Genomic DNA, 16,506 nt, shown 5'->3' with positions numbered 1-16,506 from the left:
TTTGTACTTTGTTTCATATTTAAACAGAATGAACAGCAACACCTTTGACCTGCAAGGTTAATTCATAACTGTGATGTCATAAACACAGATTCCAAGTTTAAATAAGTAGGCCAGAATAAATGACACGAGGGCCTTTGGTTCTCTCATTTTTTTATTTACAGCATACAGTCAGAGGTGGGTAGTAACGAAGTACATTTACTTCGTTACATTTACTTGAGTACTTTTTTGGAAAAAAAATACTTTTAAGAGTAGATTTGAATGTGGGTAGCCTACTTTTACTTTAACTCGAGTACATTTCTAATGAAAAAACTGTACTTTTACTTCGTTACGTTGGGCGACGTTCCTCTCGTTACTTTATTTTAATGCAATATCTGTTGTTAAATGCGTAGTTTATTCCAAGCGCGCTGTATCTTTTTTTCTGGGCTTGAGCGATGCTCAATTCACAAATGAATCACTCTTTTGAGTCGATTCTGTTCAAAGAATTCATCAAACAAGTTGGCAGATCTGTCTAAGTCGGTTCGCGAATCAGTTTGAATGATTCAGTTCCTGATTCTTTTTTTTTTTTTTTTTTTTTTTTTTTTTATTCGGGACAGTGCACATTAATGGACAATCAAACATTTCTGTAGACTGTAAATGAGCCAGGTTATAGCATAAATGCTAATTTTCACCTGTAGTCCCGAGGCAGGAAAATAACATTATACAGGATAATACAACATAAAAGAATGACAGTACAATATCAAGCACAAAACACATTAGCACACAATCAGGCAGATTACGTTATATCAATACAATTATTTAAAATGAGTACATAATTGTGAAATTTTAATAAATTGTTTAAGATGCTTTTTGAATGTGCAGTAAGTGGGACATTCTCTAGTAATTGTTGGAATGCTATTCCAAAAATGACCCCCTTTGACAGATAAAACAGTTTGACCAAAGTTAGTTTTTCTATGTGGGATTTCTATGTCTCCTCTAAATGAATAGAGTCTAGTTCAGTTCAGTTAATCTATCTGTTCAGTTCCTGCACGCACTGAATCATCTGAAGCGATTTCAATTGCAAAATTCATGCGTTACGGATCACAGATCAACTACGAATCCTATAAAAGCCTATCGCACATCCTGCAGCCCTATAGCCTATTCTATTTTGTGATATCACACAGTTTCACTGATCCATAAACTCTAAAGCCAGGATAGAGAGGCTGAGTGAATGTGGTGTGGACTCTGTGAATGAGGGTCATTGTGTCAGAGACACTGTAGAAGGACAGAGTTCCTGCACCGTGATCCACATACACTCCTATTCTAGAGGAGATGGAGACGGCAAGGAGTTCAGTTTCTGTGTCATTGTGACAGAATGAGTATTTACAGTAACTGGAGGGAAAGCAATACAAACTCCAAGACTGATCATTATATCCCAACGCACATTCAAAAAAACCCTGTCTCTTCCTGCTGATGCTCTTATATGACACTGATACACACTCCTCTCCCACTCCACTCAACCTCCCAGTAACAGTGTCCACACACACTCTCTCGACACAACACCTGAGTTAAACTATCAAATCTGTCTGGATGATCAGGATACCGCTGGTCTGTGTTGGTTTCAGTAATCATTCTGTTCTCCTCAGACAAACATAGGTATTTATGCACCGTGTTTGCATCCAGCGTGAACCGACGGGAATCTGAAAGATAAAACACATAATCTGTCTCTGAATCAGGAAATTACTGACATCAAATGGGAAGATTTCACCCACTAGTGTTGTGCCTTACATTGAAGAAACTCCTCCCTTGTCTTTGGTTCAGGGGTGGATACAAAATCGATGTATTTTACTATGAAAACCAAAAGACATATTCAGTGTAATATTAAAGAAAACACTGAAAGAAACAATGTATTCTGTATTCATTTTTATAAACATTTTAGATTTTTCTAGCATGATGCTTAAATCTGAAAGTAAAAGAACAATCCAGTGCATTACCCATATCAGACATCTTTTCTATTTCCTCTCTGCAGAAATGCACCAGTTTCTCTCTCAGATGAGACACAGATTTACCAACATCATCAAAAGAGAGACGAGGACTGACAGTGATGCTGGACGAGTCTGTAGATCCAGGAGGAACAGAGAGAAACTGGAAACACAGACACAAAGACTGTCCTGTTTGTCAGATTTCTGTTACCTGGAGGAATTGAATGTGATCATCTGTGTGTGAAAGCTGCTCCAGCTCAGTGTCTCTCCTCCTCAGATCCTCAATCTCCTGCTCCAGTCGCTCCAGTCGTTCTTCAGCTCGACTCACTGCAGTCTTAGACGACATATTTCACATGCATTTGACATTTAAGCACTTCCTTTAGTTCATACCAGTTTCTCAGTTCTCTCTGCTGCAACTGATACAGTCTCATGGTTTTTGTGTTCATCCACCATACAGAGCAAACAAATGCACTTCTGTTCACTACGACAGTAAATCTCCAACAGTTTCTCATGTTGAGGCCAGATCATCTCCTGAAGTCGTCCAGTGGCGTCCATTAGATTGTGTCTCTTACCTTTGAAGAAAATCTAAAGCCAAAATGATTTTGACAGTAAGAGTTCAGACACACCAGACAGGACTTGATGGCTTTGTTTTTGTCCCCAGTACAGACGTTACACTCCACATCTCCAGATCCAGTGTAACACTGAGCAGGACGAGCTTGTAGTTTTGCCTTCTTAAGTTTCTCCACCACTTCAGCCAGCATGGTGTTTTTACCTAAAACAGGTCTTGTAGTGAAGGTCTGTCTGCACTGAGGGCAGCTGTAGACTCCCTTCTGATCATCCTGATCCCAGAAGCCTGTGATACAGATCATACAGTAACTGTGTCCACAGGGAATGGTCACTGGATTCTTAAGTAGATCCAGACAGATTGAACAACTGAACTGATCCTGAGCCAAAGAAACACTGGATTCTGCCATTTTACTATTTTACTGTTCAGTCTATCCCTTATAAACAGAAAAAACCCACAAAACTGCTGAATCCCACACCCAGACTGAGCAGGAAGTAGTGATGAGTTTCACTTTCACTTTCACTGAAGGTAGGAGTGGCTGAAAGAGGGAGAAAGAGAGGGAAAGCAGGAGAGAGAGAGAGAGAGAGAGAGAGAGAGAGAGAGAGAGAGAGCTGGTCAGATAAGGTAAGGTTCACTGCCCTCTACTGATCACTAATACTAATGTTGATGTTAATACTAATGTTAATACTAATGTCCTCTCACTGTCCCTACAATGAGTCTTCAGTAAATCATAATTATAAATAATTCTAGAATAGTTTGTTGCTTTTATAACTGCAAAATTATTGTCGTGTTATTACTTTATTAAATAATGACCATGCTAAACTTAAAATGTATGTCTCATCACAAAGCATTTACTGTCTTGTCAATTAGAAAGTGTTTAAAAATCATAGGATATTTAGTAGAATGAACTACTGATAGTTATGGAAGAAGAATGGAAAAGCAGTGACACAAACTTACATTAAAAATGTAAATAAAATAACAAAAAACATGTCCAGGTATGCATCAACATCCAGCGGGTTTAGGGTAAAGCATCCTCATGTAATACATAGAACAGAAAGTGTGTGACCATTGTGCTCTTAAGCTGCAGTCTTAATGGAAGCCCAATAGATTAGGACTGACCCTGTCTGTGATCGGCCTGTAAGTCACTGAGGTTAAAATAAATGACTGCTTCACGACTTACTGTAAACATGTTGAGGCAAAATGAGAAGATCCAGTGGTACAGTGACAGAAGCAACAATATGAGACTCAACTGTAACCATTATTTCTGGAAAACATCATACATATTTGTATCTTCATTCAAGTAAAAGTCTCCCTAAAGTGTCACTGTTGAATCCACCGTTGTTTAATAAACATTTAATATTTTAAGACAAAGAGGATCCTCTAAAAATTCACTCAATGAATATATATGTATTAAAGTATGATTGAAGAAAACACAACAAAATGCCTCTCATGCTTCTTATTTATTTTATTTGCATTAAGCAAGTAAATTAGGTTACATTACAAGTATTATTTCTACTGTTGGTGTCAGTGGTGATGTTTCCACATTCATCTTTTTTATACTCTATGTTTATGAACATTTATTCATCCGATTAATCTAAGAAAAGGCTCCACTCAGCATTTCAATGACACGGATTTACCATTGACCTCAAACATGATTCTCTGTACCATCAATGCAGTTCAATTCTCACAGTTTTACTTTTGAAATATGTGGTCCCAAAAAGTAAACTTTAAAGCCAGGATAGAGAGGCTGAGTGAATGTGGTGTGGACTCTGTGAATGAGGGTCATTGTGTCAGAGACGCTGTAGAAGGACAGAGTTCCTGCTCTGTGATCCACATACACTCCTATTCTAGAGGAGCTGGAGACTAGTGTTGCTTTCGTCAACGAAAATTATGACGAAATATTGTCGTCAACGAACCGTTATCACCTGACGAAAACGAGACGAGACTAGACGTAAATGCATGGTCATGTGACGATGACTAAAATACATGCATAATGCAATATCGTTGACGAATAAAAACGAGACTAAATGTGGTTTAAAAAATAAAAACTATGCTAAAATGTCTCTTCATTTTCGTTGACCAAAACGAGACGAGACGAAATGTTATAACGTCACGACGAATGAGAGAGTTGTGCGTGAACCCATAGCTTTGTCGGCTTTAAATTCTGGATTGCGATCTGGTCACCCGATTATCAGCGAATTTAACAATATATTACTCCATTAGTTATTCTATTAAAATGTCTCATTGATATATTTGACACATTCATAATCATTACTTTTGCCGGTTCTTTGTGAAAGCTGTATGTTATTGGCAGCGTCTCTGGTTACATGTTCTGGCGCTGATGCGACGTGTTCATGGAGATTTTATTTTAGAGAATATCGCACAACCTATTCAATATTCTATAATTAAATAAACTAATCGAATATCCAAAAATCGTGACTCATCCCTGCATGGAATATCTTGTTTCTTTTCCCAAATCTTCACTCACGTCTCATTCACCCATTTTCTAAAGGTAGCCTATTATACCCTAAACGTTTCTTGGTTCGCTTTTAATTAGGCCTATTATATTCGTATTCTTTACTGTGGTAAAGTAGAAAAACGCTGTAGGACAGATAGCCTACATTTGTACTTGCATGTCAAATTCTTTTTAACAGTGCTTGTTATATTAGACATAGGGCGCGAGTTTAGCTGTAAAGCGCGTTTCACACGCGCGGGTGATTTTTAGTTTCACTTTCTCTGGCAGCGCAATCTCAAACATAGCCTAAATATCTCGCCCTTGTGGAGGATAAAATTCGCTCTTCAGACCAATTTACATCAAGTAGAAAACACGAAGATATCATAAAGAGATCGATATCTTCGTGTTTTCCTGCTCGTGTCCCACATCCCTCTCAAAGCGCAGAGTGTAGCCTATATCACGCGTCTTTGTGTGGAAATATAAAACAAGTTTTTTTTTTTTTTTAAATAATCCCCCAACCACCGCCGGTAGTTGGTCCATTACCGCGGTGGTAAAAAAAAACAACAACCTGCCACCGTCACAGCCCTAAGGCCTACTAAATAGCCTATAAGATAGCCTTGTTTGAAATTCTATATTGACTGGGTTAAATAGAATCGCATTACTAAAAAGAGACTAAAATACAATTTTCATTGACTAAAACTAGACTAAAATGTCATCAGTTTTCGTCGACTAAAACTAGACTAAATGTCATCAGTTTTCGTTGACTAAAACTAGACTAAAATGTCATCAGTTTTCGTCGACTAAAACTTGACTAGACTAAAAAGAGTATGAATGTGACTAAAACTAATAAAAACTAAAATGACAGCCTGACACAAAGACTAGACTAAAACTAAAATTAAAACAGGCCGCCAAAAACAACACTACTGGAGACTACAGGGAGTTTAGTCTTTTTTTTATCGTACCAGAATAAACATTTGGAGGAAGAGCAAAATAATCTCCAAGACTGAATGTTGCGTCCAAAAATACATTCATTTCCCTCTCCTTTCCTACTGATGCTCTTATATGACACTGATATACCCACTTCACCACTCCACTCAACCTCCCAGTAACAGCGTCCACACACACTCTCTCGACACAACACCTGCTCCAGAGTATCAAATCTGTCTGGATGATCCGGATACCGCTGGACTGTGTCAGTGTATTTAATCACTCGGTTCCCATCGGACAGACAAATTCTTTTATGCGCTGTATTTAAATCCACAGTGAACTGATGGAAATCTGATGGAAACAAAACAAATAATATACATCAGGAAATAATTATTTGAAAGATTAACTGTTGCAGGAGTTTTGTTTTTATATCTTATTTTATTCAACAAAGATTAACAGAATAAATGTATGACTACATGGTGTCAATCAGATTATAAGGGGGTAAATCAATGTAGTAGAAGTAGTAGTAGTGTGTTTGTGTGTGTGGTTCAGGTAAACCCTATGTTATAGGGACAAAATGTCTCCACAAAGAGCAATATCCAAAATCCTTGTCGGGACATTTTTGTTCCCTATGAGGAAAACAGATTATAAATCATATTGTGCTATTTTTTTTTTAATTTCAAATAAAGAAAGTTTTATGTAATGGTTTAGGGTTTGGAGATAAAATATACAGTTTGTACAGTATAAAAAATGATTGTGTCTATTAAAAGTCCACATAAAACATGAAAACCCAACATATGTCTGTGTGTGTTTAGAGACTTACATTGTAAAAATTTCTCCCTGGTCTTGAATTCGGCTGTGGGAATGATCTCAATGTACGTTACTGTGGAATATGAAAAAAAGTACAGAGAACATTAAATGTACATATTTCATATTCATTTTTTGTGCACTTTTCATTCCAGTTTATATTTCATGTTGAACCACTTAATTCTGGGATTACATAAATGATCCAGTACTTACCTTTTCTAGATATCTTTTCTATTTCCTCTCTGCAGAAACGCTCCAGTTTCTGTCTCAGATGAGACACAGATTTACCAACATCATCAAAAGAGAGACGAGGACTGACAGTGATGCTGGACGAGTCTGTAGATCCAGGAGGGACAGAGAGAGACTGGAAACTCTACACAGACACAAAGACACAATAGAAACAGCAGCTAAAGACTCAGAAACATTAGAAAACGCAATCTCTTCCCTTCCTAAAGACACTGTCCTGTTTGTCAGATATCTGTTACCTGGAGGAATTGAATGTGATCATCTGTGTGTGAAAGCTGCTCCAGCTCAGTGTCTCTCCTCCTCAGATCCTCAATCTCCTGCTCCAGTCGCTCCAGTCGTTCTTCAGCTCGACTCACTGCAGTCTTTTCCTGGTCTCTGATCAGCTGTGTTACCTCAGAGCGGCTTCTCTCAATGGAGCGGATCAGCTCAGTAAAGATCCTCTCACTGTCCTCCACTGCTGCCTGTGCAGAGCGCTGTTAGGACACACAGAGACGCATTAGAACCAGTCCATTCACTCAGCTCTTACTGGTCCCTCACACAGCCTGTTCCCCACAGTGGGCTTCAGTGGGACTGAAAGAGCTCCAGCACTGGCTCCTCACGGACTGACTGGAGGAGAGTCCTAACTGAGTCTGAAACAGCTCTTCCAGCAGTTCTTCTGCTCTAAACTCACCTTGTGAGACTCTACAGCCTCTCTCAGCTCCTCAAGCTCCTTCAGTTTCTCCTCCATTCTCTGCTGGTTTGTTCTTTGTGTCTCTTCTAACTGTCTCTGTTGGGAAAGTGTATTGTTCAATATACAGTGTGTATATGTGTTTGATAATAAAAACATGTTAACATTAAAATATATCTAAATCAATGTTTGTACATAGTACTTTTGTGTTAACCTTACAAATCAAATTGTTCAAAACTTATCAGATTTAATAAAAGTATCAGATTTAATTTCTGATATCACCCGCTACTATTTAGATGTTACTTAAATCATATAGCAACTTCCAGATTTTCCAGAAGATATTTGTAAAACACATGGCACAGCATGATAAACAAAACCCTTTATAATATGTTTAAATTTATCATATTGCAATTGATATTATTTGCATTATAGTGTAATTGTTTGTACCTGTTTCTCAGTCCTCTCTGCTGCAGCTGATACAGTCTCATGATTTTTGTGCACATCCATTGTACACAAATAACATATACAGTGTTGATCAGTACGACAGTAAATCTCCAGTAGTTTCTCATGTTGAGGGCAGATCATCTCCTGAAGTCGTCCAGTGGCGTCCATTAGATTGTGTCTTTTACTTTTGAAGAAACTCTCATGTTGTTCCAGATGATTTTGACAGTAAGAGTTCAGACACACCAGACAGGACTTGATGGCTTTGTTTTTGTCCCCAGTACAGACGTCACACCCCACATCTCCAGATTCAGTGTAACACTGAGCAGGACCAGCTTGTAGTTTTGTCTTCTTGAGTTTCTCCACCACTTCAGCCAGCATGGTGTTTTTACCTAAAACAGGTCTTGTAGTGAAGGTCTGTCTGCACTGAGGGCAGCTGTTGACTCCCTTCTGATCATCCTGATCCCAGCAGCCTGTGATACAGATCATACAGTAACTGTGTCCACAGGGAATGGTCACTGGATGCTTCAGTAGATCCAGACAGATTGAACAACTGAACTCATCCTGAGCCAAAGAAACACTGGATTCTGCCATTTAGTAACAGTTTAGCCCTCAGAAACTGAAAACCTCCACAAAACTGCTGAATCCCACACCCAGACTGAACAGGAAGTAGTGATGAGTTTCATTTTTACAGAACTGAAGGTAGGAGTGGCAACTGGCTAACAGAGGGGGAAAGAGAGGGAAAGCGAGAGAACCGATAAGATGTCTAAACTGTTACAATCTAACGCTCTGCTGCTCTCTATTGGACACAAATAATAATGTCGACCATCAAAACAATAAAACTGTTAGATGATTTATAGCTGATTCGACTTCGTTTCATAACGGACAAATTGTGCAGCATCGACTCTGTTATTGAACTGAATTGAATAAACATTGAACTGACTCAAAGTGTGAGCTTCTTATGGCTGAACTGAACTCATTTCAGAATTGAAGTTTACACAGTTATTGAAGGGAACAGAATCAACACTGAAGCGACTTCAGCTGAATAACAACACTAGGCCTATTCTCTATTTTAGAGCTGCTTTACAGAAGAATTTGAATTTGTTCTATTTTTGAAGTTTGTATCAATTAACTTTACTGTTCACAACTGTCCCTACAATGAATCTACAGTAAATCATTTGATCAGATAAACACATCAATCAGATGACAACTGATAAAACTTAAATTAACATTAAATAATACATAAATAATTAAACAACTTAGATTAAACATAAATAATTGTAAAATATTTTTTAGCTTTTTTAACTGCTGCATGATTTCTATGTGATTACTTTGCAAAATAATGTCTATGATAATTTTTTTATTAAATATTAAAAATAAATGCCACTTGATGTAACAATTTTGATTGTAGCGCAATATAAATACTGACCCCAAATATTTTGGAGGGCACTGCTTTCTGAGTTTTAATTTTGTGAGTTTTCTGTCTATTGCCTCACGGTGGCGTCAGTGTCCCGTCAAGGGTCCCTATAGAGTCCAAGTGAAGTTCACAGGCACCGGCCCGTGAGGAGCGCGTGGGAGCGGTGAGGCGGGACTGTGGGGATAGTGGGCGCGAGCGTGCCGGAGGAGTTCGCTCGCGCCGCGACTCAGGAACAACCTTAACTTCGACGCTCAACTCCCCAGCAAGACCGATGAGCCTCCAATTCAGCCTGTTTCTTTGTCTATAGCCCACGAAACACCTGGAATATCTCGTCAGGTACGTTCATCTGTCGGTAATCTGTGAAAATAGGTACAATGATAGGCGTTTCAGCTTGTTTTACGGATTTTTAAAAACGCGTTAGCAGGTTAGCAGGTAGGAATGAGAGCGAACCTGTTTCCTCAGGTGTGCTTAACTCTTCTCTGCTGAGTAAACAGCATTTATACAGACATTAACACTGAAGTAAACGAGAAAATTAAACTTGAAAGTTTAATTTGAGAAGTTATAATCTGTCACAGAGCGACAGAGGTGAGTTTTAAAGTGTGTCCCTCACCTGAGGGAGTGAATTTCACCTGACCTCAGATTATTTAAGATTTACGTTAGCGTCTTTCTGTTTTTCATAAACATTTATATATAATTTTCACTTCTATTGAACTTGTTTCGTCATTTTTGTTATATTTGGCTGGAAAAGTTGATTGCGTGAAATGTCACATTGATGTCGTGTATTGTTTGAAGTGTGTAAATGACATAGCTACATTTATGTTATAACGTTACACCGAGGAAAGTGACAAGGAAATTGCTGATTTTATGATATTGGGCGAAATTATAGCCTAATTGGCAATGGCAAACCGTGAAACGCTAGTTTACATATTCTGCCATGTATTTTTAACACTTAGTTTACATGGCCTTTCCCATAAATCCCGCATTAAAATCCGTATGACAGCACTTTAAATTGTTGTCATGTTGACAGCAGGGGAGTATGTATGTGAGAGAGAGATTGTGTTTGAGATATGAGGTTTCTGTGTGGGCGGAGCTTCTGTCACATGCTTTGCTCATATACATTGTCTTGTTAATTTTTGTGCATTATTTATTAAGTTAACTGAAACATTTTCTTTGTGCTTCTCGCTGGCATACATGTCTTTCATTCACTGCAGTTTCCCATGACAGATGTCTCTGTGTTTAATGCTAAAGACATTGTGAATTAAACTCAGTCGGTCTTCTAGTCCAAAAACATGAAATAAAGCTTTGATCTTTCTCTATAGGGTTCAGTTCATGTGGAAATTAGTTATGCTTGTCTCAAAAATATATTATAGCTAGAAATGCTTTGTTTGAGCACTATTATTATTATTTTCTTAAATCCTTATCCAATAATCATGAATTACTGGGAAGTTATGGAAAAATAAATTCATTGGAATAAGTAGGAACTTTCTTTTTTTAATCTCTCTTTTCTTTATCTCTGTGCATCTCAACAAAACCCCATTCTCCGTCACTTCACCTCAGGATTTACTCTTCCTGATGCCATGATCACTCATTGGATCAGGCTTGTGTTCAGTAAGCCAGTGTTTAGCTGCTGTGTTCAGAGGTCTCTGGTTAAACAGTTAGTTCACCCAAAAATGAACATTCTGTCATAAATTACTCACCCTTATGTCATTCCAAACCTGTAAGACTTTCGTTCACAAATGAAGATCTTTTCGTAGACAGTCTATGTAACTACCACCTTCAAGCCCCAGAAAGGTAGTAAAGACTAGGGCTGGGTATTGCGAACAATTTGGCGATTCAATTCTTATTTATATAGTTTCGATTCGATTATGATTCAACATCGATTAGTTATCAATATTTTATTTAAAATGTTAATTTTATAGACATGGAATCAATATTTCAATATAAATGCTGGTAACTGAAACCCTCCTTCTTAGCTAGGCTCTATTACTGAAATACACATTTGCATTAACAACAGGGTCCACACAATTATGTTTAATTCATTTTTACTTTTACTTTGAGTAACAAACATTTGAACAGATTTAAAAAATAATAAATATGCATATACAATGCACACAATGTAGGAACAAACTGCACAGTGCACATTACTGTAAAAATGTTCAAAATGACTCATAAAGCCCTTGTCTGGACATTGCGTACTGTATACATAACTAACAGTTCTTTAACAAGAATTCATAAATATGCACATACAGTGCACATAAGGTAAGTAGCACAAACTGCACAATGCTCAATACGGTAAAAAAAATAAAACCAGTGCAACACTGAAATTCATTAACACCTTGAATCGTTTAAGAAATAAAACTAATTTTAAAACACGCTCATAAAGCCCTTGTCTGGACATTGCTTACCCTAACCCAAACATACTAACTGTTCATAAATATAACTGTCCTACAACTCTACAACTTTTTTTAATTGCCAATTTTTTCTGCAAGAAGATTAGCTGGTCAACATGGCCTGACCTTAGGCAGCTCCTTTGCGCTGTGATTACATCACCAGCAGTTGAAAAAACTCTCCGCAGGCACACTGAGATATCACTTTGCTTGTTGTGCTAAAAGAGTATACTCTTCTGCATGCATCTTCCACCAGATTAGTGGGTTTTCAGAGTGAAGGACAGGTTTGACTTCCCTGTACCTTGCCACTTCCTCCTTTACAATTTCAGTGACAGTTTTCTTTGATGCTGGGGCTGCTGCTTTGTAGACTGATCCAAGGACATCCATCAGTGCAGATGTTTTTGGCTTCTTGGGTGATGTGGGGGCTTCTGCATCTCTCACATCATCAGGAGGACCCAAGGAGTTGTCATTCTGCTGAACAGGCACAGTGACTTCACCGCAAGCACTTTTATAAAAGTTTAAAAAAAGTAAACATACCTTGACATTAGGTCATGTATTGTGGATTTAAAGTCCTTGATGATTGTGGAGTCGCTGGGTGCAGTTCTCATCTCCTGTAACAGCCGTGCCTGCAGAGGACCAATGACCACTTCTCAGACATGGCTAGTGTAGCAGCTTTCATGGGATTCATAGCCTTCACTACATCTTCTACTGCCGTTATGTCAGCGTCTGACAAAGTGCAGAGATCTTTCTCACTTCTGCGAACCTCAGGTGAGAGCAGCGCTGTGGATATGGCTGGCTGCTGTTCCAGGAACCGCCTTAGCTTCTCCAGTGCGCTGTTCCACCGAGTTACAACGTCAGTCTTCAGCTTATGTGAGGGTAGATCCAGTAGCTTTTGTTTGACTCTCAGAGTATGGCTGGCGATGCTGCTTCCATGAAAGAAGTCAGTGATTCGTCTGACTTTGCCAAGCAATTGAGCCACTTTAGGAAGTTTGAGTTCTGCTTGCGATGCTAAGTTCAGCGTGTGCGCTTAGCAACCGACGTGAAGCACATCATTAATTCCACTGCACGAACCATATTAGCTGCATTGTCGTAACCAGGGCCGGTTCTTTCTCGGTAATACCCCACTCATTTAAGGCCTCATTCAACAATGAGATGTTACTTGCTGTGTGGCTGGTGTGGACAGCCCGGGTTAGCAAAACATGCGACACGAGTGTCCAGTCACTTGCGATATAGTGACATGTGATGGTAACATATGAGTCAGTCACCCTGGATGTCCAGCTGTCACAGGTAAGGGCAACTCTTTCTGCCGACTTGTGAGACGCTGCGACATTGGTCTTAACCACTGCATACTTTTTCGGTATCGCCATTTCACTGAGGTACTTGCATGTTACCATTACGTACCGTGGTTTCAAAACATTAATAAGATTTTGAGAGCCCTCATTCTCAACTATGCTGTAGGGGTGTAAACCCTTGCAAATCAGCATTACTATGGCATCTGTTATTTTCTTAGCGCGAGGTGAATCTGACTGTAGTTTGCAGGCAGATGCAACGTTTAGCCGTTGCTGTCCAGAATCACAAAAAAACAAATAGCTTGTCAGTGTGTCGTCTGGACAGGTGGTTTCGTAGGTTTGTTGTGTTGTTTCAGAATCGTAGCTCTTGCGGACACAACTTGCAAATGACAGTGGTTTTGTCGACCTTATCTTTACCGTCACTGCCTTTGAACATGAAATACTTGCACACGTCAGACTTTAATTCCGCTGGCGCTGGCTTCAATTGGTTACCGTGACCCTCCGCCATGATCCTTTGTCTTTTTTGTTTTGTGGAGCATCTCGAAAGAAGGATACATCTCAGGACGAGAGTCGAAGTACAGATAATATTCACATCTTCGCAAGTAAAGCACACGCAAGAATAGATTCAGGGATTTCCCGAATCGACATTGTTCCATTTAAATTGAACATCAATTAAAACCGATTTTTTTTTACCCAGCCCTAGTAAAGGCATCATTAAAGTAATCCATGTGATTCCAGTGGTTTAACTTCAACTTCATGAAGCAACGCAAGTGCTTTTTGCTCAAATAAAAACATAATTTACCACTGTATTTACAAAATATTAATCTCTAACGTGCATTCACGAGCCCAAACTATACAACTGTTATTTATTTTCAGATATAATACTTACTCAAATAAAAACTTAAATGTTTGTATATAACTGTTGCACATAAGGTAGTTTTCATAAGCAATTGTCTTCATGACAAATTTATTCAAATGTACAAATATAATTAACAGTATAATAAGCTTCTCTCAAGTGTTTTTTTTATTGCTACAAACTGACCATTGAATCATTTTCATGAGGTAAATGCAAGGTTAAGTGAAATTGTTGTTCACAAGCTGTTTTATCTATGTCTTTTTGCAGTTCAAACACTGAGTAATTACATCAGACATAAGTTGTACTGTATCTTTCAACATACCCTCTGATGTTCATGCATGTTTTTTGAGCTGCAACTTGTATTAAATTGTAAGACAAGACTCACGCTCCACGCTGCTGCTTGAACTGAGGAGCTACAGCGATCTGTCATGTCACATTTAGGAGTCACTTTTTATCCCAAAGACATGAATAGTACTTTTGACATATGTTTAGTTTTGTGTAATATTGTCATGTTTAGCATAGATGAATGTATATGGTGTGCGTTTGGTATCACCTGTAGAAAATCACTGAAAAAGTCAAATTTATATTTGACCTCATATTCGTGTCTCAGTCAGGATGAGTTGCTCAAGTCAAAGTCTCCTGAGTGTGGATGTTTGATGTGTGCTGAAGTTCATATACCCTGAAGCAAATTCCTCTTTGTTTCAAAATCCTGGTTTCTCCATGATGGTAGTTTTTACTTGTAGCAGTGCTGTGAAGTCTTAGGAGTTTATTTGATTCATGTCTTTAACTTTACAGTGTAAAGTGCACAAATAAAGATATGAACATAATACTATGTGTTAAAATGTTACCGGATGAGAAGATGAGAATTTTTTAAATGTTTATATGTCTATGTGGTGTTTTTAATGTGTTTTAAAACAAACCATGTGCAAATTCATTAGTCAACACCATTGCTGAGTATTTTCTCCTTAAAACTGCAGTGAACCAAAGACAGTCTCAAAAATGTGGTTTGAAATCGCCTGTGTTACTCACATCACAGACTACCTTGTAACCAGTCAGGTCAACGTGCCCACTGGCTTCAGCATATCATTAACGAGGAGCGCTCTGAAGCAGTGGAGTCTCGAGAAGCCCGTTATCCCAGTATATTTTTCTGTTGATATGAAAAATCAGGTAGAGCTGGTGTGATTGAGTGGAGGCGGGGCTAATTAGCATATTCATAGATCCACGTATACTAAGTGAAGCAAGGGTGTAGAGTTTTAGAAGACATGTTTTAGAAAGTGACACAATTTTTGATGGGAAAACCAATAGCACAGTCCACAAACTTTATTTAAATAAATTTGTATTTAATTGTGTGTATTGTGTGTGTGTGCGTTTGTATATATATATATATATATATATATATATATATATATATATATATATATATATATATATATATATATACACTCACCTAAAGGATTATTAGGAACACCATACTAATACTGTGTTTGACCCCCTTTCGCCTTCAGAACTGCCTTAATTCTACGTGGCATTGATTCAACAAGGTGCTGAAAGCATTCTTTAGAAATGTTGGCCCATATTGATAGGATAGGATAGTTGATGGAGATTTGTGGGATGCACATCCAGGGCACGAAGCTCCCGTTCCACCACATCCCAAAGATGCTCTATTGGGTTGAGATCTGGTGACTGTGGGGGCCATTTTAGTACAGTGAACTCATTGTCATGTTCAAGAAACCAATTTGAAATGATTCGAGCTTTGTGACATGGTGCATTATCCTGCTGGAAGTAGCCATCAGAGGATGGGTACATGGTGGTCATAAAGGGATGGACATGGTCAGAATCAATGCTCAGGTAGGCCGTGGCATTTAAACGATGCCCAATTGGCACTGAGGGGCCTAAAGTGTGCCAAGAAAACATCCCCCACACCATTACACCACCACCACCAGCCTGCACAGTGGTAACAAGGCATGATGGATCCATGTTCTCATTCTGTTTACGCCAAATTCTGACTCTACCATCTGAATGTCTCAACAGAAATCGAGACTCATCAGACCAGGCAACATTTTTCCAGTCTTCAACTGTCATATTTTGGTGAGCTCGTGCAAATTGTAGCCTCTTTTTCCTATTTGTAGTGGAGATGAGTGGTACCCGGTGGGGTCTTCTGCTGTTGTAGACCATCCGCCTCAAGGTTGTGCGTGTTGTGGCTTCACAAATGCTTTGCTGCATACCTCGGTTGTAACGAGTGGTTATTTCAGTCAAAGTTGCTCTTCTATCAGCTTGAATCAGTCGGCCCATTCTCCTCTGACCTCTAGCATCAACAAGGCATTTTCGCCCACAGGACTGCCGCATACTGGATGTTTTTCCCTTTTCACACCATTCTTTGTAAACCCTAGAAATGGTTGTGCGTGAAAATCCCAGTAACTGAGCAGATTGTGAAATACTCAGACCAGCCCGTCTGGCACCAACCACCATGCCACGCTCAAAATTGCTTAAA

General features: G+C 38.7%; 2 protein-coding genes and 1 pseudogene across 8 annotated transcripts in view; 1 reads left to right on the top strand and 2 right to left on the bottom strand.

Moving 5' to 3' along the window:
- Positions 1–187: 187 nt before the first annotated feature.
- LOC311291483 (tripartite motif-containing protein 16-like) lies at positions 188–2,932 on the bottom strand (annotated as a pseudogene). Its single transcript, XR_014630282.1, has 5 exons — positions 2,349–2,932; positions 2,170–2,292; positions 1,971–2,121; positions 1,765–1,833; positions 188–1,676 (listed from the first exon to the last, which is right to left on the bottom strand). The product of XR_014630282.1 is annotated as a tripartite motif-containing protein 16-like (transcript).
- A 1,033-nt stretch (positions 2,933–3,965) lies between these two features.
- Positions 3,966–8,722, bottom strand: LOC311291604 (E3 ubiquitin/ISG15 ligase TRIM25-like). The gene is made up of 6 exons (XM_084410721.1): positions 8,073–8,722; positions 7,629–7,724; positions 7,198–7,431; positions 6,926–7,085; positions 6,729–6,788; positions 3,966–6,256 (listed from the first exon to the last, which is right to left on the bottom strand). Exons 1-6 carry the CDS (start codon positions 8,658–8,660, stop codon positions 5,874–5,876), a joined length of 1,521 nt encoding a protein of 506 aa, XP_084266847.1. The 5' UTR covers positions 8,661–8,722; the 3' UTR covers positions 3,966–5,873.
- Positions 8,723–9,571: 849 nt separating this feature from the next.
- arhgap12a (Rho GTPase activating protein 12a) overlaps positions 9,572–16,506 on the top strand; it is a 30,359-nt gene continuing 23,424 nt past the window's right edge. For 3 of the 6 annotated variants that reach the window (XM_084410691.1, XM_084410687.1, XM_084410686.1), the window contains exon 1: positions 9,613–9,819. The gene's annotated coding sequence lies outside the window, so the exon portion shown is untranslated. Of the gene's footprint in view, positions 9,820–16,506 lie in introns of all 6 variants that reach the window. The other 3 variants (XM_084410689.1, XM_084410688.1, XM_084410690.1) reach the window with 2 other exon arrangements.

The sequence above is a fragment of the Rutilus rutilus genome, assembly GCF_951802725.1.
Source record: "Rutilus rutilus genome assembly, chromosome: 6".
NCBI lineage: Eukaryota > Metazoa > Chordata > Actinopteri > Cypriniformes > Leuciscidae > Rutilus > Rutilus rutilus.
The sequence above is the reverse complement of the archived record's forward strand: the minus strand, read 5'-3'. Positions and strand labels throughout refer to the sequence as shown.